The sequence below is a fragment of the Heterocephalus glaber genome, unplaced genomic scaffold, assembly GCF_053883595.1.
Source record: "Heterocephalus glaber isolate CG9 unplaced genomic scaffold, H.glaber_assembly_v1.0 deba00001465, whole genome shotgun sequence".
Classification (NCBI taxonomy): domain Eukaryota; kingdom Metazoa; phylum Chordata; class Mammalia; order Rodentia; family Bathyergidae; genus Heterocephalus; species Heterocephalus glaber.
Genome location: NW_028258312.1, coordinates 18,666,180 through 18,689,776, shown reverse-complemented (window position 1 = coordinate 18,689,776; position 23,597 = coordinate 18,666,180). Strand labels below are relative to the sequence as shown.

Genomic DNA, 23,597 nt, shown 5'->3' with positions numbered 1-23,597 from the left:
TCTTTCAGTCCTATTTACACTGTCAGTTTCTCATACTAGAGAAACTATTCAGTATTTACACATGCGTGTTCTATTTCTTTCACTTAAGAGTATCACCTCAATGTGCATCCATTTAGCAATAAATGTCTCTAATTTCTCATTTTTAATGGCTGAGTAGTACTCCATTTTATAAAAAAACCACATTTTCTTGATCCAGTCTCCAATTGATGGGCATTTGGGCTGTTTCCAAGTTTTACAAGCACAATTACAAACTGTGCTGCTATGAACATGGGTGCACATATATCACTGTGCTATGATTCTTTTAATTCTTTTGGGAAAATATCCAGTAGGGAAATAGCTGGGTCAAATGGGACTTCCAGTCCTAGTTCTTTGAGGTTTCTCCATACTGATTTCCACAGTGCTTGCACCAGTCTACACTCCCACCAGCAGAGGAGTCGGGTTCCTCTTTCCCCATAGTCCCACCAGCATTTGTTATTGGCTGATTTCTTGATAGCAGCCATTCTTTCTGGAGTGAGGTGGAATCTCAGCGTTTTTTTCATTTGCATCTCTCCAATGACCAGTGATGTTGAATGTTTTTTCATATGTTTATTTGCTCTTTCTACTTCTTTGTCTGAGAAATATCTGTTCATTTCAGATGCCCATTTTTGGATTGGCTCTTTAAATTTGGGAGGTCTGATTTTTTTTAAGTTCTTTATAGATTCAAGATAGATCTTTGTCTGAGGAACAGCTGGTAAAAATTTTTTCCCACATTGTGGGTTGTCTCTTCACGCGGTTGGTGGTTTCTCTTGCTGTGCAGAAGCTTTTTAATAAGAAGAGATCCCACTTGTTGTTTGTGCTAGCTCACATGCAACTGAGGCTCTGTTCATGAAATCTTTTCCTATGCCAATGTCTTTAAGTGTTCTACCTAACCTCTGTTCCAGCTGGTTCAGCGTTTTCTGTTTTAATATTTAGATCTTTAATCCATTTCAATTTTAGCTTAGTGAGTGGTGAGAGATATAGGTCTAGTTTTAATATTTGGCAAGTTGAAACCCAATTTTTCCAGCACCATTTATTAAAGAGGCTTTCTTTCCTCCAGTGAGGGTGTTTGGCTCCTTTGTCAAAGATGAGGTGGCTGAGTGTGTCTGGAGTTGTTTCTGCATCTTCTAATCTGTTCCACTAGTCCTCAGGTCTGTTTCTTTGTCAGCACCATGCTGTTTTTATCACAGTAGCTTCATAGTATAGTTTCAAGTTGGGGGTTGTAATATCCCCTGACATGTCTCTGTTGCCTAGAATTGCTTTTGCTCTTCTAGGTCTCTTCTTGTTCCAAATGAATTTTTGGATTGTTTTCTCAAGGTCCATGAAGTATGCTGCTGGAATTTCAACTGGGATTGCATTGAATCTATATAGCAGTTTTGGGAATGTGGCCATTTTCTCTATGTTGGTTCTTCCAACCCAGGAGCAAAGGATGTCTTTCCATTTTCTGATATCATCTTCAATCTCTTTTTTTAGAGAGAGGTCTTTTTTAGTTTTCCGAGTAGAGGTCTTTGATTTCTTTCATTAGGTTGATTCCTAGGTATTTCAGTTTGGATGCTATTCTGAACATAGATGCAAAAATCCTTAATAAGATGCTGGTAAATAGAATGCAGAAGATCATCAAGAAGGTCATACACCCTGACCAAGTGGGATTCATCCCAGGGATCCAGGGATGGTTCAATATCCACAAATCAATCAATGTAATACACTATATATTAATAGAGCCAAGGACAAAAACCATATGATCATCTCAATAGATGCAGAAAAAGCATTCGACAAAATCCAACATGGATTTATGATAAGAACCCTACAAAAAAGTGGAATAGATGGTCTCTACCTCAATCTGATAAAATCTATAAAAAACCAACAGCCAATATCATACTAAATGGTCAAAAACTGAAACCCTTCACACTAAAATCAGGAACAACACAAGGATGTCCACTATCACCACTCCTGTTCAGTACAGTTTTGGAAACATTAGCCACGGCAATTAGACAAAAGAAAATAAAAGGAATAAAGATAGGAAACGAAGAAGTTAAATTGCGACTATTTGCAGACGACATGATACTCTATATAGAAGACCCCAAGAACTCCACCAAAAGTCTTCTAGACTTAATAAATCAAATTTTATCAAATTCAGTGAAGTAGCTGGATACAAGGTCAACACACAAAAATCAATAGCTTTCCTCTACACGAACAACAGACTCACCGGGAGAGAAATGGGGCAATCAATTCCTTTCACAACAGCATTGATTCTATGAATTCTTACAACCAACAGTTCAGCAGGGAAAGAGCTTTTCCTTGGTTCTACCATATGTGTAAATATCCACTCGTCCACTCCACTTTGAATAATATAGACATCCTTTTCTTTTAATTCTGCAACCCCCAAACCCTCAAGAAATTTTTTTACTTCATACACTTACTATTCAATCAGCACAATCCTTTCACTATGGCTTTACTGGAGCAGCTTTTTCAATGACTGAATTTATGTGCAAAACTCTGTTAGACCATCTGTTGATTCCTTTTATTCTATTATTTTGTAGGCTTTTTGGAATATAAGGGTCATATTTGCTTTAACAAATCCACACTATAGGCACATTTATGCTTATAGAGAAAGCATTTCATCCGTCTTCAAAAAGAAATTTCCTAAGTATTCACTTATACCAGTTGGCGTGTAAGCAAGACTGAGGGAATGACATAAACACTAACAGCTGACCAACACTGCAACACTGGAGAGTAATGAGTGATCACCAGCATTAATTTCTCAATAGCAACTATAATAACAGAAAAAGGAGTGAAGAAATGGATACGGGGGGGCCACACAGTAAAGAAAATCTCTTCACTTATCTTTAGAATACACTAGGTCTTTCTGCTAAAATGTAAAGAAATTAGGTGATTTTGGAATTAAGCTTCCAACCAGAAGAAAAAAACACAAAAACCCTACCCATGCGCTTATGCTCATGGTCTCTTACTGTACCTCCTCATCCTTGGCTTGAACCTTAGAAGGTTCAGTAGCCCCTTCCTTTTGAAATGCTCCTGCAGGTGACCCACTGCATTCTCAAACCTCTCTAAAAGCTTCCTGTCCCCTTCACAGGCTTCACTTCTTCCTCCTCTCCCTTGAATGAATCAATTAAGTTCCTGAGTTGCTTTTTTCTTCGACCTGCTAACTACGTCTTCTTCTTTTGCCACCATTATAATCTAAGTTCCAATTCAGTGAGTATGATTTTAAAGGATAACTGTAATAGTTAGGCATCTTAGTCATAAAGTCAGCGGCGCAGCCATTGTGACCGACCATAATAATCTCCTTTCTGAAATGCCCCTTTCTTGTCTTCAGCGATGCTGCCCTTCAGCGGCCCCCTCCTCCTCTTTGACCTCTGTTCTCGGTCTTGCTTTCTCCTCCTTCTCTCCCCCCTCCCTTTCCTTTCAAGCCAGCTTGCACTGCCCAAAGCACAGTTCTCAGCCTTTTGCCCCTGCTCTCCGATGTGATCTCCTCCACTCCACCTTCACTCACATGCAGATAATTCATAAGCTGCATGTCCAGCTTTATCTCTTATCTCCAGACAACGATGGCCTTTCCTTCCCCTTAACAGCTCCTCTCAAGCACCCACTCACCTTTCACACAAACCATTATTCCATACTAGGTTAACTTTTCAAATCAGAAAGTTAAAAGTGATTTTTCCCTTTTAGCTCCCCAAAAATCACTTTCATTTTTCCATTCCTTTGTTCCTGTCTATCATGACTGTCATACTCCTAGCACATTCATTCCTAGTATCACTTAGGTCTACTCCCTTTCCTCCTGCACGCCTTGTTAATTTTCTCACACTTCATAAATTAACTCATTTTCAATGTTTTCTAATGTTAGTAAAAAATGTTCTTGAAAGTCTAAGTTTGACTCAAAGTAAGAAAAAGAAGACCTGGTTACTACTTAGTGAAAAATCCAAGACTGAAGGTAACAACATTGGTTTGTGTGTGCCCAAAGACTACTGCTTAACGCATTTACTTTCATGTCCAGAAAAAGTGAAACAATATCTTACAACTGATAAGCACTAAGACATTTTCTGATTGATAGCAAATCACTCCCACACAATCACATACCCCTAGGACACGCAATGTAATGAAGAAGAAATTACCTGACTCAATTAGATGCAAACAGAGCACTTCTAATGGATACTGTACAGTGGGATAGATGTTTATCATTCCTTCACAGGCCTTCTTCAACCTAGCAGCCTCATGAGGAAACTTGAAAACAAAAAAGCAAAACAAACTACATTCTAATAGTAGTAAAATGCATTTGTAAACATTTTCCTAATTAGAAATATATAAAAGTCACTTTAGAGATTTAAAAAACCTACTTACTTTGGATAAACACTGAATAAAATGCCTATAAAGGAGTTGGTGATCTTCACTAGGAATCTGATCTGATAAGCCCAGTGCATTCTCAAATGCAGTCAAAAGCTGAAACAAACAATAAAGCTGTTTACACGGAATATTTAAGTGACAGTCTGAGACAGGTGAAGGTATAAGGCTCTCTTCTATAAGTTAGACCTTCAACTAGCTGGAGTGTATTCTACTGTCTGCTCTGACAATTTCAATGATAAAAAATGTATATGTAAGTTTTAAAATGCATTCTAACTCCAACTGGCTGGTCGACTGGACTGAACTAGTAAGTGATCACTTTAAATTACCAACATTAATTTTGGCTCATACTTGAGTTGATTTTCTCTGGTACTTTGTCACAACAATGGAAAGCTAACTAACACATATTACAAACACAGAAAAATCTTATTGTTATACTTTTACCCTCAGTTCTTAGGACACTGCCTGACATATACTACATTCTCAATAAAATACTGAATAAAACAGCAAATTAATGAGTGAGCAAACATTAAAAATGAGCTTTCCATTCCAGCCTACAACTACTGAGGTTTAAAAACTCCATTCAATGTAACACATGCGTACTGAGTAGCTATTTATATAATAATAAATTAGTTGACTTTTAAACTTACAAATAAAATGATAAAGACATTTTCCAATTATGGTTCAAATTGAGAACCTTTTAAAAATTCTTTTCAATTACTTGAATCTATACACTAAAAAGGAATATTATCTAGGTATAAATACCCTAATTACTAAATATAAATAATCAAGTTGAATTGTTAAGCCTCAAATAATACAGTACTCTTTGTTTATAACTATAAAGAAGCACACTTTCAAAATACAACTTTTTAGAAATTGCAGCAGCTTTGTGAAAGCCAATTTTTGCATAATTTCTTTTCTATGGTGATTAAGTTACTGAGTTATCATGGATTCTTACAAATATAAGAGAATGAAATTTTCACACCCTGAGTTCCAATTTTACTCCCTCCAGATTTAGTATGAGACTGCAGGCCAATAATTCTAACTTTGTCAGAAAGACCCTCTAAGAATTTAAAATTATACACTTACAAAATAACTAGTATGACATAAAATACTTTCCTATATTATTTCACTATGTTTCCATTTTCTGAATTCAATGAAATGATCAATTTTCACAACACAAACTGTGAGGAAGAAACAAGTCAATACCAATTGCTGAGTTTCATTATTCTGATACTCTGTACTCTCTGCCAGCAACTGAGTCAATTTCCTCCAGAGCTGGTGAAGTTCTTGGTCGTCTGCACCTTCTTCCTGCCTTGTCTTAATCAATCTGTGCCATGTTCGAGCCACCTGATGAAAAGAAGACTTAAAATGGTTACTGAATATTAAACACTAGTAAAAATTAAAAATGGCACTAAAAAATGTAAAATCTAAAAATAAGAATATTCTCATCTACTAATATGTCAAATAGCATAAGCATAAAATCCCATCTATTAAGAACTCCATAAAAAGTAAGCTGACTGGGCAAATTCAGAGCCCTTCTATCAGAAATATGACTAAGATACGACAATAGGTAACTACATTCCCCAATGCACATAACTTAGGTAGCAGCTATGAAGACACCACAAATAGGGCACTAAGTTGCACAAATGACACTTTTACTTATTTAATTTATACTCTATCCAGTTTCAAAAGGTTCAGAAGTTACAATATCTTAAATTTAAATTTCTAATTTAAGACCCCGTTCTTTATCTCCAATTTTTTTGACATCATATTACATATTAATTTCATTCACGATAAAAGGTAGCTTCCTTCTAGTAGTTTTATTATTGAAGTCTAGGGTTCTAAAAAGCCATCCACCAACCTCTAGGTGTTTCTTTTCTTGGTGATACAGATCCACAAGTTTCTTACAGACATCACACCACTTCTGTTTGTCAACACTTACACAAAAAAAAAAAAAAAAAAAAGGATTTTTAAATCTGATAATGAAAACAACCAAGGACTTAAAACATGAAAAATTAAAATGTCCCAAGAACATTATCAGGTATTACCAGTAGTTTTAAGTTAAAAAACATTCTCTTTCATTCTGCATAAAAGTTTGTAAAATGGGCCTCTCATAAAAAAGAAAGATTAAGAAATACAGTACTATTTTTCATTACATTGACTAAAAATAGTATCAAAATTCCCAAATTAGCCCATTCTCTTACTGGCAGTATTTTGATTCTATTTCAATCATAATCAAGAGATTCTGTGACAAAACATTTTGAAAGAAAAAATGTTTTCCCAATTCCCAGTAAATGTTTGGAGTACTTCTACTTTTAAGCAATTTTTAATCACTTTACTCTAATTCAAGCTTGTGAAGAAACTAGCTTTTCTCCATACATTTATTACCTTTCATAAAGATCCAGGAGCTTCTGGTAAACACCTGGTAAATCATCCTTAGCATTCATGTGATTACATTTCTCATACAGGCTTGCTAACCCCTAGAAGAGAAAGTAATGGTAATTATTTTTACCAAAATGTCTGATGTTCCCACATTCATTTATTTTGCTAAATTGTATCATAATCCCTAAATATTATTTACAATTAAAGATTACTATAGTTGACAGATGAAATGATATGTGTGGAACCGGCCTCCAAATAACTAGACGTAGGAGTGAGTAAATAAAAAGTACAGATAAAAAAATACTGTCTAAGAGTGAATTTCTCTTTTTTTTTTTTTTTTTTTGGTGCCAGGGATCGAACTCAGGACCTAGCGCTTGCGAGACAGGCGGCGGCACCACTGGGCTAAATCCCCGGCCCAGGATTTCTGTTGAATTCAAATGACTGATAGAGACATAAAGGGGTTCATTACACTTTCCTTTTTACTTTTCAAAATGCATTTAAAGTGTTTTAATGTTTTTTTACCACATGGCACTACTTTTTAAAAAAAATTCAGCATAATATGATTTTTAACAGCTTTATTGAGATATCATTGACATATAAATATTACTTACATTTAAGATGTACAGCTTGACGAGCTGACAGGTGTACACATAATAAAATGTGCACCAGAGTCAAACTAATTAATACAGCCTTTCCCTCTACACAGTCACTATTGTCTTTAGTTGCCGTTCTTGTGTGTATACTTTAAGTAAAGACCATATATCTTCAACCCACCAGTAAATTACAAAAGTAGGTATTTATCAAGTGTGCACCAGATATCCTCACTCAAGTTCTTATTCATGTGAACCTGAGACGAATATGTTCACACATGCCAGAATTCATACCTCCTAATTATACATTGTTTCAAAGATGTGACTGACATATGAAACACATTAAATTTCTTAAACATTAAAAAGCTAGAGAATCCAAAGAAAAAACATTAAGACCAATAAGTAAGAAAAGTATTTCATTTGTACTCAGAAAATTGAAATATTTTATATACTATTTTATTCTTAGAAAACATACGAATATATATTTCTTTTTATCATAGGTAAGCAAAAATAATATTCTGGAAAATTCTTTTATATGCACATATAATTAAATAGGGGATTTATAACCATATTTCAATTTGATTCCGCACATCTAGAAATAATCCACTGAGTTGAACCATTAAACAGCAACATCATCTTTGGTGCCACTTTTTTAAAAAACTAATTAGAATTAGAAAAATCAATGATTTTTTTCTTATTTGAGTCAAATGGAGATTTAAATGGTTATTTTAATACTGTAATCTATATTTTGAAAAGTGAAAAAAAAAGCCTTTCCATGCTATAGAGAATAAAGTGTGTCTCCATACCTGCCAAGCTAGTAACTGGTCTGGATCTAGTTCCACAGCTTTCTTATAGGCACCCTGGGCTTGATCGGGTTGTTCTAGCTCAGCTGCAGCAACACCAATAAAAACCCAGGCATTGTAGTTATTTTTCTCTTGTTTTAACACTGTCTGATTAAAAAAAATTAAGAGCAAGTGATTAAATTTTGGAAATTACTGAACGAACAACACAACAACAGTTTATTAAGAGTCAGGAAATTGGAATTTACCACTCACGAGGTAATCTTCAGAATGCTAATTTCTCTAGTTTCAGATTCCTCAGGGAGAGAAGGCACTGGATTCCACCAGTGACTGTGACTGTAAGCAGTTTGTAACATGAGATAGACAGATAGATAGATAGATAGATAGATAGATAGATAGATAGATAGATGGATAGATAGATTTTTAAAGCTACCCACTGATTCTGATCCCTTAGTCAACTATCACCTGCTGCTCTGAGATTACTGAAGAATAGTAACTGCCTTACCCACCCCTCTTGGCTCCACACTGCTACTGACCAACTTGCAAAATGGTTCTCAATCTCATTTTATTTCATCCAACTCTAATATTTCCCTTCCCCCTGATAATATTTCCCCATATTAGGCAGATGGATTTTTCATGGAAAGTATAGACTAGGGAAGTCAATTCACCCCCATAGGACTGTACCAAATATGTTCAAAATAAATAGTGGTGATGAATGTTTACATTAACACCTACTACCTAAAGCTAAAATCACATGTAAAAATACTGCTTTCAGAAACAACAGCTACTTGCTAAGGTAAAATAAAACTGCTTGAAGCAGAAAGTAAATATGTTCTAGAGAAAGATAAAATTAGAAGCTAAAATGCAATTGCCTCCTAAGGTTTTACATGTTCTGAAGAAAATAAAAACATTTCCATGAGTTGAATCAGTCAAATTATTAGGCTTAGGTGTATCCCCGTAACACTTCTACCAATCCTTCATCGATGTACTACACAAGTTCCAGTCTATCCAATAATGTTGCCTCCTAAAAACCACAACAATGAGGTAACTTTCAAAGTTAAGTTTTAAATATGAGGCCTTGTTAATACTTCTGTTCCCAACACCAAGTACAATGGCTGTTACCTACTGCTGAACAAATAATAACTGCCATACTCAACTAGCAGTCAGTAATTATTATTTCACTGATGAGCACTTTTCAGAATCTGCAACAGATTTTTAAAGCAATAATTACAACAATGTGGCAAAAACAGGTATGAGATTCTCAGAGAACCCAGAGAAAAAGTATCTAACTATCTCTGCACAAGCTGAAGAAAGTTCTCATAAAGGGCTGCTTGTACCACCTTAAGACGTCCCACAAGGAAATAAGGATCACACAAAACCACAGCAAAACGTCTTCATTAAAAAATGCATTTAGTCTCATTCAATGTTCTGGGTCACTATAGATAAGTAATCTGAAATTTGCCTCTGATTTGTTCTCTATGTTTTTTTTCTAGTTGGGTGTTTCCAGTAAAAATTACATACTTGGTGGAACTCAAATCTGAATTTTGCAGAAAACCTACAGAAAAAAAAAAAAAAAAAGACTGCTCTGGTGCTGCTGTACATAATAATGGAAACAGACGTGTATGAGCATTTTTAGTTAGACCACCCTAGCCCCGAAGGAAATGGTCTCTCTGCCTTCCCTACAGCTCCCCCCAGGCCCCCCATTTGAACAGACTGTCCGCCTTCTATGTCAGGATTAGAACTCACGGCCTCAACCCCTGCTGGCCTCTATAAACACCAAAGACCTGAACTGCACTAGGGCAGCCTTTACCCCTTACATTCTCATTCCTGTATTACCGTGTATTTCCCCTTATCCTGCCCAGTACCCCTCCACTGCTCTCCTTTGAAACTCCTGACCTGAATCAGCTGAGTCCCCTCCTTATTTTCAAGCTTTAACCATAACAGGGTCTACCTAGAAACGTGGAGATGTGCCTACTCTGCTCAAGATCTTCCCTCCTACAGCTGACTTCTTTTCTCTCACCTTCCATTTCTCTTACTTTTTATTCTTCCCTCCTTACTCAGCTTAGACTCCATGGCCCATCACTGTCATCACTCCCTTGTCATCACATACTCAGCTCTTTTGACTCCTTCCCTCATCTTCCTCATGACGCACAGCTGAACCCCATGATTTCCATCTCCAAACTGAGAAGCTGAGTATGAAGAGAGAAAACTACAGCTGGGTTCACTGGTTTCACTTTACTAACACGAAACTTCAAATGGGCACTCATCGGGGCCTAGTAGTCCTTCTAATTCTTACTAGTAAGTTTGTTTTCTTCCTATAATTAACAACTGCTTCACATTTCTTCTGTTCCACACCTCCTATGCAAGCCTTCTCCACTGTCAGTTTGTAGTCCACCAAGAGTGCTCAGAGAAGAAGGCTCTTATTTTCCCACCAGCAAACATAAATCTCACAGTGTGGATCTGCACCTATCTTTCTTCTTGCTAAGATGGAAGACGCTTAAAGGCTCTCCTGTCAAGCTCTGGATCTCATCCTGTCTTATCTTCCTGAGGACATTGCTTCTACCAGTACCCTGAATCTCTCCTGCACATACAGAATATTCCCATCGGTACATATGGAAGCTCTAGAATCCTGATTCTCCCAGCCAAAAACAAAGTGGAATTAGAATGTCAACATATTCTAACAGTTCCACTAAACGGTCTTACCAATTTTATTGAATTTGGACAGTAAATGACTCGTGTCTTACAATAATGCTTATAAATGGATAATACCCTCTTATCGTGGAAGAAACAAGAATCACTTACCTTACAATGTTTCAAAGCTTCTTTGTATTCTTTGTTTCTGATTGCATCTCTTGCACTTTTTAGAGCAGCCTTCACCTCTTTGCTGGACATTCTGTCAAGGCAAAAAGCATGAGTGAACCATTTATAATAATATCTCCCTAACATGGGTTCCAACAAACACAATCATCTGAAAAAGGCACCTGGAATCCCCCCTATCTGGAATACTCCTCCCTGGACTGCACACACAGCTTTGTTCCACATCCGTTCAGATATCCACTCCAATGTCATCTCCCTGGACACACTAGTTCAGATCTTAATCTTCCCATTCCCCTACTCTCAACTACTGCATATTCCCGTATGCTCTTCTGTTCTTTACTTTTCTTCAGAGCATTATCACATCTCATAGACCACACATGCTATGTATTTATCTCACCGTAATCTGCACCTCAACCTCACCACAATGTAAGTTCCATGTAGGCAGGATTTTTGTGGGGTTTTTTTTTTTTTGCCTTATTCTCAGGATCTAGTATCTAACAAATTATATAAGACCAATAAAAGTGTTTAAATTGGCTTGCATTTGAATTACACTTACTCTCCATATATATGGCTAAAGCAGATGATCTCTCTCTCAAGGGCCTCCCAAAATACATACTAATCTCAGTCCTATTTTATAAGCAACAACCAGTAAAAAAAAAAAAAGACAAAAACACAGTAAAACAGTAATACAAATAATTTCAGTACTATGATAGGGAGAGTTTTAAGAAGTCTAAGAAAGCACTGTTGTAATGCTAGTTTCTATAAAATATAAATCAGGCCATTAGCTGTCTTCACAGTAAGGGTTACTGTAAAATTATTACTTTCTCTAGCAAGAAATAAATGCAGTGTTTCCACTTGACTGGAAGGGTGAATATGCAAAAGAACGGTACACTAATTTCAGCTATAAAAAGGCATTTCAGTTGGTAGCTAAATTACTGCTTCATTTAGTCTTAAGCTATATTAATACAATTTTTTTAAAAACTAGTCAAGAGTTAACAACTTAACTCTGGCTTACCAGTCAGAAAGTTAAATTCAATCACAATTCGATTTTGAAAACAAGAAATATTTGTGTTTTCTGCCAACTCCATTTATCTCTAATCTCATCAAGAAGACAAAATTGACCAGATGTTCAAGTCAACAAAATAAAAAACATGGTATAATAACAGTATTTTATAACTGAAGGTATTATAAACAAAGTGATGTACAAGTTCAAAACAAATTAGTGAAGCTAGAAATTTTTTCAAAATCTTTTTGACTTAATATTAACATTGAAAATAACATAAAAATTAAGATACCATAAAATCTATGTATAGCCAGAATCGAGTTTCCCAAATAGGGGAAATTACTTTTTATGCCTATTAAAATAAATATATAATTTAAAACAACATAGTTCATACGCTCTTATCTTAGAAGCTACTACTTACCTGAAATTATGTTAGTATTACTTTATAGATGAACACCTGAAGTTTTTTTTGTAGACCACAGATCGTGATGGGAGTAGGTAATAAATTTCAATGCTGATTTCGTGTCAAATTTCATCAAACCAGTTTTCTTCAGGAAAATAACCTGCACTAAAAAGAACATCAATGTTGATAATAACTGATCTAGACGTTAAAGGAGGAAAAATTAGATGTTCAAGTAAAAACCCAAGAGTTGTCAAAGTTAAAAAAGAAAAAAATGGTTTCAAAACAATACCAAATAAAAACAAACAGCAGACTACAACCTCTCTGAGACGAAGTCACAATCTCTTCTATGATCTGGTATTTAAGTGGAAGCAAATACATACAAGGTAGAACCAATCACTAAAACCCCACGGAATCCCCAACCTATTCAATGCACATGACAAAAAAGAAGGTCCCTGCTCTGAAGAATATAAGCTAAATCAAGAGAAAGACCTAAGATACATGAATCATTAGAAGCACAATAGGAATTCAGTGAAGAAAAGTGTGTGGTGTAAATTAATTAATGGCTACTCATGGAAAAAGACAAGACTTAAGAAGGGAAAGGAACACTGTTTATGATGGTATACACCTGTAACCCCAGCACTTTGGGAGACTGAGGCAGGATGATCACAATTATGAACACAGCCTGGGCAAGTTTAGTGATTTAACAAGATCCTGTATCAAAATTTAAAACCTTTAAAGGGCTAACAGTGCAGTTCAGTGGAAAGGCCCTGGGTTCAATCCCTAGTACCATCCAAAATAAAATGAGGGGCAAAAATTTATTCCACTGAGAGACAATTGTACAGCAAAGGCTGAGAGACAGACATGAATGTGGCAAGTTAATAAACAATGAAAAAAAGGAGGCTGAAAGGTACAAAAGGGATTTCGCAGGGAAAAAACGGGAATGAGAAAATTAGGTTGGGTAAATAATGTGGAGCCTAAGATTACGAATCTTAAAAGTCAGACAAAACAGGTTGGACTTAGATAATAAGTAGGTTATTTGTAAAGACTACTAGAAACAAACTCCATTTTCTCTTGGTAACCAATTCTAGGATTCAGTATCTTTCCAGGAGATCTGGGGATGGGGGAGATGGAAGGGAGAGAAGGGAAAAGGGAAGTAAAAAGAATTAAGATGCAGTATATGTACCGATTTCCCAAGATGAATGTAACACATATATATCACACATGCTAATTAAAGAAATGAAGTCTATATTCTTCCATATTCATGTGTCTGCACTGTAATTAAATTCCTTACGTACTATTCTCTTCCTATTCCTTCTTCATTTGATGTGACATTTAGTATATATGCTAGCACTGAGGCCCTTTCTCTTCATCTAAATGTATGTGTATATGTGTATGTATATATATATAATGTATAAACACACTTGAACATATGTATGCATATAAGGTTCAGGGGATTAATTTTTTTCTTGATACTGTGCTTGTGAGGCAGGTGGCAGCACCACTGAGCCAAATCCCTAGCCCCCAACTGATTTTTTTTAAATTAGGGTATTCAGTTTTGCATATTTTCATGCAAGGAAAAATTTCCTACTACCAATCTAAAGGGTTTTTAATCCAACATAAACTAAGCATAAAAAGTAATAACAACTATATTTAAGAAGAGCAGAACCAGGCACGGAGTTGCACAAGTGCAATACCAGCTATTCAGGAGACTGAGGCAAGCAGATCACAAGTTTATGGACAGCCTGGACAATTTAGTGAGACCCTGTTTCAAAATAAAAAAATAAAAAGGGCTAGGGACATCACTTAGAACTCCCTGAGTTCAATCTCTACTACTTAAAAAAAAAAAGCAAGCGAGAATTCACACCCTAAAGGCACTGATACCCCTCATGGCTACCAACTATCAGTAAATGAACTGATCAGTCCTAAAGTCCCCAGATGAAGCTATAAAACTTTAGGCTATATTCTGTTATGTGAGTACAAAGACTCTACAAAACAAAAGCAATGGCAATAACAAACAGAAATGGTGGAAGTTAATTTCAGTATGAAAAAATATCTTTAAATCTAATAACAAAAGTCTAAAGGTAAAAACCTGTACCATTAATCCTTTTTTTTGACAGGAACAGGGAACAATAATCATTAAGGAAAAATAGACTCAAACTGCTTATTATTCAGCATTCTAGACACCTTTTCCCTATTACCACTTGTCTTCTTCATGAATTGAATCTCAGATTGTTCCTCACCTGTTTTCCATCTAAACAAAATACACACCAGAACCTGAATTTTTTAAAGCAAAATATAAGTACATTTTAGATATGCATAATGATAATACTCATCATAGGGAATTTGTACCTGTACATGATAGATCTTGCTTCTTTTCTTTCCCCACTCCCATCCCCTTCCTTCTACTCCTCTTGCCCTCATTTATAAAAGCTTTGTTTCCATTTTTTCCTCTATTCTTTATTTTCTTGTCCCTTCTTTCCTTTCTCCCTCTCTCCTCCCTTGTTCCCCTTCTCCTCTGAACATTTTCTTCTCATTTCCCAACATCTATTATACATTTTGGTCCTTATTTACACTTTCCAAGATCTGAATTTTTAACTTTTTTTTTTTTGGTACCGGGGATCGAACTCGGGTCCTTGCACTTGCACAGCGGCGGTGAAACTACTGAGCTAAATCCCTGGCCCGATCTGAATTTTTAAAACACCAGATTTACATTCAATTTTCACAATGTAAAACATAAGAAGTAATTATGTACAATTTTTAGTCTTCCTTCTTTCCCAGAGCCACTGACCTTAATCTCTAAATTTCTGAATTAGTCTAAACTGTATTCCTACAACTGCAAGTAGTGAAAAGAAACATCTGTAAGACATCAAAACAATTCTGAAAAAACATTTCTAAGACTTAAAATACACTGATGTCAACATAAAGAATTGAGCCACAAAAAGAATATTGATTACTGCTATGATATGTTGTTTTGAATTTAGGAAAATTAAGGTCACTTGTCTATTTCAAATTTGCAGCCCAGTGATATAAAGTGGGCACTGTTCGAAGCCATACCTGAGGTTACTGGTACATAAAGAGTTATCCACATCCAGCAACTATATTAACCTAGTAAAAAGAGAAAAGTTCGGGCCGGGGATTTAGCTCAGTGCTTTCGCCGCCTCCTGCGCAAGCACAAGGACCCCAGTTCGATCCCCGGTACCAAAAAAAAAAAGAGAAAAGTTCATTCGTATTAAAATTTCATCAAAAATAATGAAACAGTCATCAGAAGTATTAACACAACCACGCATCTACAAATTCTAAAGCTATTTTGATGGCAACCCTAAAGTGGCTTCTATCAAACAAAACTAAACCAGAATGCTTCACGGAGAGAACGGAACAGATAGTGGTGGACTTGAAATGCTAAATGACATGGGGAAAACATGTCACTGAAGAAGTAGACGAAGACACCATGGGAAGGTAGTTTACTAGACCCAAAGCTGCCTTGACAATCTGTCTAAATAAAATGGTCAGCTTCAACCGTAAAGAATCTTAACTAATAAGAAAGTGTAGTATTTCAAACAATATTTGGGAAAGTAAAGTAGAAGTAAGAATCTAAATAAAACAAAAGGAAGAACCTGACTATTCACTGACTCCTTTAGCCCCTGTCCAGCAGCACTTAACTGCCTTCACCACCCAACCTAACGAGAATGTACTGCTCGGTCGCTTCAGCACTCCTCTTACAAAACAGCCCAGATTCGGCCGGCCAGTTCACTCTGCCGTACCTACCCACCACAACTTAACCTGGTTGACAATGACTTCAAGAAATCATGGATCTAGGTTTAACCCCTATGAGAGTTTGAGCAAACTTACTTGGTCATTCCAAGCCTATCTCCTCATTGGTAAAGTGAGGATTAAATCAACGACTTGATCTGAACATAGATGCAAGTGCCTACATACAATGTATATTAATTCTGATCTATGGCTACCCTCTCAATTAACTTCACTACTTTGCTGCCATTTCTCAAACAACTTGTATGATAATGACCCAGTTGATTATTATATATTTTCTCTACACATGCAAAATCCCCAACCTCTTCTGCAACCTTCTTCTTGCTCTTCACTCTCAGAAAGTAATCGTCTTGCCTAAATAATGCAAAAGATGGCTGCCTTCAAATATGAGTACCCTTCAAATTAGTTACTACACAAATAATAGGGATCACTCCCTCCTCTGAACCACTTACCAGCAGAGCTATTCAACTGGAATTAACAGATTTATTATTCTATATAGATGTGTTCCGCTCCCAATTCGATAAAACCCTAAATGGAGATCCAACATCTTCAAAGCCTCTTATATATTCAATACTATTGGGTAATATACATACACAAATGGCTGGTGATCATTTAGCTTCCAAAGTCTACCACCAAAAGGTGTTATTGCTTCAGTATTACCTCACATAACTTTTTTGATCTTTCCTCAATTTTCTACCTGTACATCTTTGCTTCTCTCAGCTTACCTACTCGCTTCTGTCTATTCAAATACTCTAGAAATAATTCACAGCCCGGTTCAAGTGTCAAGCATATAGCCTTCTCTGACCAATCGCACACTAGTCTGAACTTGTAACACTTATTATTAATGTCAGAATTTTCCAATATGTAGATTAAGGAACATTAGTATGCTTAAAGGTATTAATAAGCAGCCTAGTAAATTTGTAACTATTGTATACAATGTATCTCACTCTTTCAAAATCACAAGGCATATAAGCACTTTAAAGCCTCTGAGAAGTTCTAAATATCCAAAGACAGATTAACCCAGTAATTCTGAAACTTCTGAGATCAAAGAACATTTATTTCAGTGAAAACCAATTAACACTTTGAAAACAGTAGCATTCTCCAAATTGCAATTTGGGATACTATGGCTTTCACTCTTTTACTTATGTAGCAATTAACTATACATTTTGATACCTTTTATGTTGTTATTAAACTTAAAGGTGCACGCATCTATATCTACCAAAACTTGACCGGAAATTCCTTGGGAACTGCTATAGGCAGCTTGTAATGCTGTTGCTATTTTGGGCATTAAAATAACTACAGACAAACAAAAGCTAGATCAACACTCTTCATTTGAAGACCTTTCTAAACCACAGACTAATTTACTGAAACAAGCAATCTTTAGCCTACAAATCTTTAATTGATAACTTAAAGATACATATATGTAACAGAGCCTGTTATGGGCTGAAATGTATCCTCCAACAATTTTTAGGTTGAAGCATTAATCCTCAGTATTTCAGGATATGACAATGTATGGAGATTACAAAGGTAATGGAGGCTAAATAAGGTCTCTAACCTAGTCTGTTATCCTTAAATCTGAACACACTAAGGATGCACAGGCACAGAAGAACGACCATGTAAAGCATAATGAGAAGGTGGCCATCTGCAAAGCCAAGAGGTCAAACACCAGCACTTAGACCTGTACTCTCTAGAATTATGAGAAAAGAAATTTCTGTTGTTTAAGCCACCCAATCTGTCATATTTTGTTATGACAGACCTTGTAATCTAATATAACCCCTAGCTTCACTGCAGTATAAACATACATACGTGTGCAGACACAAAGGTACCTTTTCTGATGTAGTAAGTTAGTGGTTAGCAGAAACGGATGTTCAAAAGAAAGTAGTCAAAACAATGAAGAAACCTGAAATTAATTAGTGAAGAGGAAATGGGGGAAAGCTTGTCCCAAGGGAGAGATTATCCATGTAAAAGTGAAGAGGAATGAATTAATGAGTGGTAAGGGAAGACTGATTTCAGCTCAAAATAAAAATTTTTGATACTTAGACCTAGACAAAAGGACCATTCAAAGGAAGCGTGTTGCCCATAATTAGAGATGGAAAACCACAGCCTGGTCATCCACATGGCAGGAATGTTGTAGGACAAATTGGCTGTCAGCCAGGAAGTTCTTCTACAGCCTGGTCTCTGGGATCCTGAGATACCTATTTCTCCTTAATCCCCTGAAGCGTCTGCTCCTAACACTGCCAAAGACAGAGAAAGTAAAGAAAAACATTTTCTTCCTGTCATCCTGTTGTCAGAATAATGGCTTGTAGAAACAAAACTACACAGTAGATAGAGCTCATAGAACTGGTACTATGGCAAGAAAAAAGCTAAATTTGTGGCCAGGAGTGGTGGCACACACCTGTAATCCCAGCATTCAGGAGGCTGAGGCAGGAGGATCACTGTGAGTTCAAGGCCAGCCTGGGCTGCTTAGTGAGTTCAAGCCCAGGCTGAACTTCATAGGGAGACCCTGTCTCACAAAATTTTTTTTTTTTAAAGTTAAATTTGGGGCTGGGGATTTAGCTCAGTTGTGCCACCACCTGCCTTGCAAGCAAAAGTCCTGAGTTTGATCCCCAGTACCAAAAAAAAAAAGTTAAATTTGTATGAACCTAAATGTCAATCAACATTGTTTCTAGAGTAAACCATGTTCTCCATTCCAAATTAACGCAGAACAATTTCTGGAAACATATCCTATTCATGAGTTTACCTGACTCCATTCTGTATTATTTTATGTATTTTAGGTTTTGTGTCCCTTGAGTGTGAGCTCCTTGTGGACAAAGGCAACTCTTTATATTTGTGCATGCTCTCACAGATCTTTATCATGATGCTTAACAATTCTGCTTCATTAATAGACATTAAGATCACCAGATCTGGAAATTTTGTAATTACCCAGAGCAGGGGTATTTAGCTGATTGGGGGACAGGCTGCTTAATTTTCAGTCCAGTCTGACTGACTCTGCTTAACTCTGGACCATTTCACTTCCCCAAGACTGTTTTCCTCTCTGCAAAACAGACAAAGTGAGGATTATGGAAAATATTCCATGTAAAAGCACCTGAAACACAATAACAGGTACTGGGTAAATGCTTAGTATAATGCTCAGCACGTAGTGCTATGTATTAAATATTTAGGATCTGTCCCTTATTACAATTATTCGATTCAAAATCTATCAGATTAGTAATAGGCTGATTTTTTAAATAAATAATACAGCTCTTCCTTTTCCTTTCAAAATATTAAAAACGATTGATGTGATGTTGTAATTATATTCCTCAAACTATAATGAAGAAGTTTGCTTTCAGTCTGAAATCTGCTTCTCCCAGAATCCTCCAAAGGAGCTCAACAATCAAAACAGAGCAGCTGATTACTCTGCAGCATAACAATGGTGTTCGAGACTTACGTCAACTAACTGAACATGTGACAAGAACAACATTTCCTCCTTTGAGATCATCCTGTTCCACAGCCTTTTTCCTTTGCAAGGAACAAGTTAAGCTTCTTCCGGCCTCGAACTTGAAACTTCTCACTAGGCCCAGCTCCGCACCCCCGCAGGAGCACAATAAATCCTTACTGCACAAGCAATGAGAGGCAAAACGGTGGGGCGGGTTCGGATTCCTCCAGAGTACATTCAAAGAGCAGATCCAGGCAGAGGCCCTACAAGGAACGTGCCCATCCAACTTCAGTGACAGTCGCGCCGCCACCTCATCACTGCCCAGTTCACCGCCCTCGCCTAACACTCAGCCATGCTTGTTCCATGCAAAACAAACAGCTCCGACCCCCTCGATCGTTTCTCTCTCAAAGTATCATTTCAGCTGCCCTCAGGGTACAACTTTTGCAAAAGCGACAGCCATCCAAACCCACCTGGGTCAGATCCTGCTAGACTACAATCACCACGGCTGCAACGAAAGCGCATGCGCCTGTTCCAGGCACCGCTCACGTGACTGGAAGAGGCTGGATTTGGTTACAGTGCTCGGTATTCTATTGAAAGGACTTAACACAATTAAGGCTTGGTGCCTTGCGCATGTGTTTGCGCTTAGCCTGGTGGGAGTTGTAGTTTCGATGGCGAGGCTCTGCATTGTACACAGTTACATTGTACACAGTATTTGTAAACCAAGCTGCAAGTTTTGAAGAAGTTGCTGGGTGTCCCCACCATCCTTACAGCCCAAGAAAATTCCAGAGGAGGCGGGCCCAGCGGCCAGCTCTCAGAGCTGCTACCCGAGATGCTGCTGCTGTGGTTGTCCTTGATCACGGCCTGGGCGGGGGCTGCGCCAGCCCCGGGGTCAGAGGGGCCGACACTGCGGGCAGCCCGGGCACCGAACGTGGTGCTGGTCGCGAGCGACTCGTTCGTAAGTCCAGGAGGGCGGGCAGGCGGCGCGCCGCTCCGGGCAGTCGGACACGCGTTAAAGCTTGCTATCCCGGGATGCGCAGCTGGAAAACACAGTTTAGTGTGAGGCCTTGAATGCACAGACTTACCCACATACCTATGAAACAACACTTTAGTGAGACGCACTCGGGTAGCAGCTTGACAAATCTTTCACTCTTAAAATATATTCTATTAGTGCATGTTAATTTTTAACATTGAGTTTGAATGTGGTATTTTCATACATGCATATAACATAATTTCAGCATATCCATCCCTCATTCCTTTAACACCTTTCTCCCTTATTCCTGTCTTCCTGAAGCCTCCCTCCTGCTTTCCTGTCTTTTTTTTTTCTTTTTAGATTGCACATATAAGGAAAACATGACACTTGTCTTTGAATCTGCTTGTTTTGCTTAACATGATGATCTTTGGCCCCATCCATTTTCCTGCAAATAACATAATTTCGTTCTTCTTTATGGCAGAGTAATACTCCATACACACACAGATATATATATATTTTTTTCCCCCCGCACCCATTCATCAATTGGTGGGGACCTGGTTCTATACCTTGGCTATTGTGATTGTACCACAATGAACATGGCTGTGCAGGTGTCCCATGGGTATATACTAAGGAGTGGTACATTTGGATCATATGGTAGTTCTATTTTTAGGTTTTTGAGGAACCTCCTTACTGATTTCCATGGTGGCTATGCTGCTTTACATTTCTACCAACAATGTGGAAGGATTCTCTTTTATCCACAAATTTTTTGTTTAAAATGCTGTTCTCAACCCACTGAATTATTTTACCCCTCCTAATGAATTTTTAGAGTTCATATTCTACTTTGATTCAATTGTAGGAAATAACACTGCAATATCATAAGAGTATTAGCTTTTCACAAGTTATTTACAAGCTTGCCTAAGTTTGCAGAAATTAATATTTGGATGAGAAGTGAAAAGAGTTAGCTTTTTATTTTTATTACCCATGTATTGATTGTCCTGTTAGTGCTGCCTTAAATGTGTTACTCATATAATTCTAAATACTGCCTCATATTCCAGAGAAAGTGTGTATGTAATCTTAATTTGAATTGAAACTATTCAGTATGATCTCACAATTTACTTTCCTCTTTCTGAAACATGTATTTTCTACATCTGTCCATGGGAAATGTCTAAAAGCAATTTTTAAAACCCTCATAGTTTCAATTCAAACTGAAGATTATGAGGATATATATGAATATAAGATGGTAATATTATTACAAATAATGACATTCCTGAATGCAGTCTAAAATTTCTTTGCAGTTTTTGTTTTAGATACATTCAACTATACAGCCAAAACACTGTCCTTTAAACTAATTTGAAATAATTCTCTCTATGGTTCTGTTATACCAGTTTGGTGCAAAGTTAGATTCTTGAAAATATGATTTATCATTCCTAGAATTCTACAGGCTAAAATAGGACAGTTGAGATAAGATAATAACATGATAATTGTGATAAGAAAATAACATGAGTTTTGCTTTCAACATGCAATGTAAGAAGCTCCACAGACACATTTTCCAACAAAACATGCAAAACTGTAGCTAAGAGGGTTTTTTAAAACTTAAATAAATAAAACTTTTAATAAAACTGACTTTTAAAAACTATTAAATAACAGTGAAAACATTTAAAAGGTCTAGAAATTGCCATAAACGCATATGCAAAATGAAGAGATATTCGTTCAGCATCTACTATCCAGGCCTGGTGGTGCACAACTGTAATCCCAGCACTCTACAAGACTGAGACAAGAAGATCACAAATCTGAGCCCAGCCAAGGCAACTTACCAAGACCCTGTCTCAAAATAAGAAATAATACAGAGCTGGGATGTAGATCAGTGCAAAGGTCCTGGGTTCAATCTCAAGTAACACCCAAAAAGGAGGCAGGAAGAGAGAGGAGGAGAAGGAGGATATAATCCACTAAAACTTGGTAAGAAAAACAAGAGTCCGTGACAGTGAAGCATGGCTTAGCTTGACAGAGGTTTTGCTCCAGATATAACCAAGATGACAGGGCTACCTTTTCCTCTCAGTTCTCAGTCATTCATTAGTGTATCTCACCAGAAGAGACAGCTGCCAGCATTTCTCATCTCCTGCAGCTCCAAGCTGAGCCGGCTAAATCACAGGTCAGAGCAGCTGAGATGTTGGGGGCTCTAGGCAGGTGGTGGAGCCTGAGAATGCTAAGGCCCAGTCACCTTGCTCCAAGATCATTAGGGCACAGGAAGGAAATGGTAAAGACTACAGCAGAAATTAAGGAAACGGAAAAATCAATGAAACAAAAAGTTGATTCTTTGAAAATATTTTAAAAATTGACCTTTTGCTCCACAACCAGGAAAAAAAAAAAGACCTGAATTACCAAAATCAGGAAGAAAGACATTACCTTACAGAAATAAAAGAATTTTAAAGGTAAGATTGACACTCCCTTATGTAATATATGACAATGGTATGTCAGCAATTAGGTAACTTAGATGAAATGAGAAAATTCCTAGAAAGACACATGCTACTGAAACTGACTCAAAAGGAAATAGCCTGAATAAACCTATGACAAAGACATTAAGTTGATAATGTAAAGACTGCCCCTCAAAAAAGGCCAGGCCCAGATGGCTTCACCGGCAAATTCTACCAGACATTTAAAGAAGAATAACTTCATAAACTCTTCCAAAAAATAAAACAGAGAAACATTTCCAGACTTGTTTATTGGATTCATGTGCCTGACTTCAAAGCCATACAAATACACACACACACAAACGTATGCATGTATATTCTTTTAGGAATATAGAAGCAAAGATCCTCAACAAAATACTAGCAGATAAAATTATCAGTATATAAAAAGGATTATACTCCATGCCTAAGTGGATTTATCCACAAATGTACAATTGACTTAGTATCTGAAAATCAATATACCGTGTTAACTGAGTAAAGAACAAAACACTTGTGATCATCTCAGTAGATGCAGAAAAAAAGCATTTGACAAAATTTAGTAGCTCTTCATGATAAAAGCACTCAACCAAGCAGAAATAGAAAGGAACTTTCTCAACCTGGTAAAGGGCATTTA

At 36.9% G+C, this 23,597-nt stretch overlaps 2 protein-coding genes across 5 annotated transcripts in view; one reads left to right on the top strand and one right to left on the bottom strand.

Annotated features, from left to right (window-relative positions):
* The window catches only part of Skic3 (SKI3 subunit of superkiller complex), an 86,892-nt gene extending 66,766 nt beyond the window's left edge, over positions 1-20,126 (bottom strand). The window contains exons 1-9 of one of the 4 annotated variants that reach the window (XR_015438963.1): positions 20,020-20,126; positions 12,385-12,531; positions 10,946-11,036; positions 8,150-8,293; positions 6,760-6,851; positions 6,233-6,308; positions 5,578-5,718; positions 4,369-4,467; positions 4,143-4,251 (exon numbers count right to left, since the gene is read on the bottom strand). Coding sequence is in view for 3 of the 4 variants with exons in the window: in XM_004841691.4 (XP_004841748.2) it covers positions 4,143-4,251; positions 4,369-4,467; positions 5,578-5,718; positions 6,233-6,308; positions 6,760-6,851; positions 8,150-8,293; positions 10,946-11,035 (751 nt within the window). In the remaining variant the exon portion in view is untranslated. The other 3 variants (XM_004841691.4, XM_004841693.4, XM_004841692.4) reach the window with 3 other exon arrangements.
* A 65-nt stretch (positions 20,127-20,191) lies between these two features.
* Positions 20,192-23,597, top strand: part of Arsk (arylsulfatase family member K) — a 30,907-nt gene continuing 27,501 nt past the window's right edge. The window contains exon 1 of the mRNA XM_004841695.3: positions 20,192-20,504. Coding sequence (XP_004841752.1) covers positions 20,379-20,504 — 126 coding nt within the window. The 5' untranslated portion in view covers positions 20,192-20,378. The remainder of the gene's footprint in view (positions 20,505-23,597) is intronic.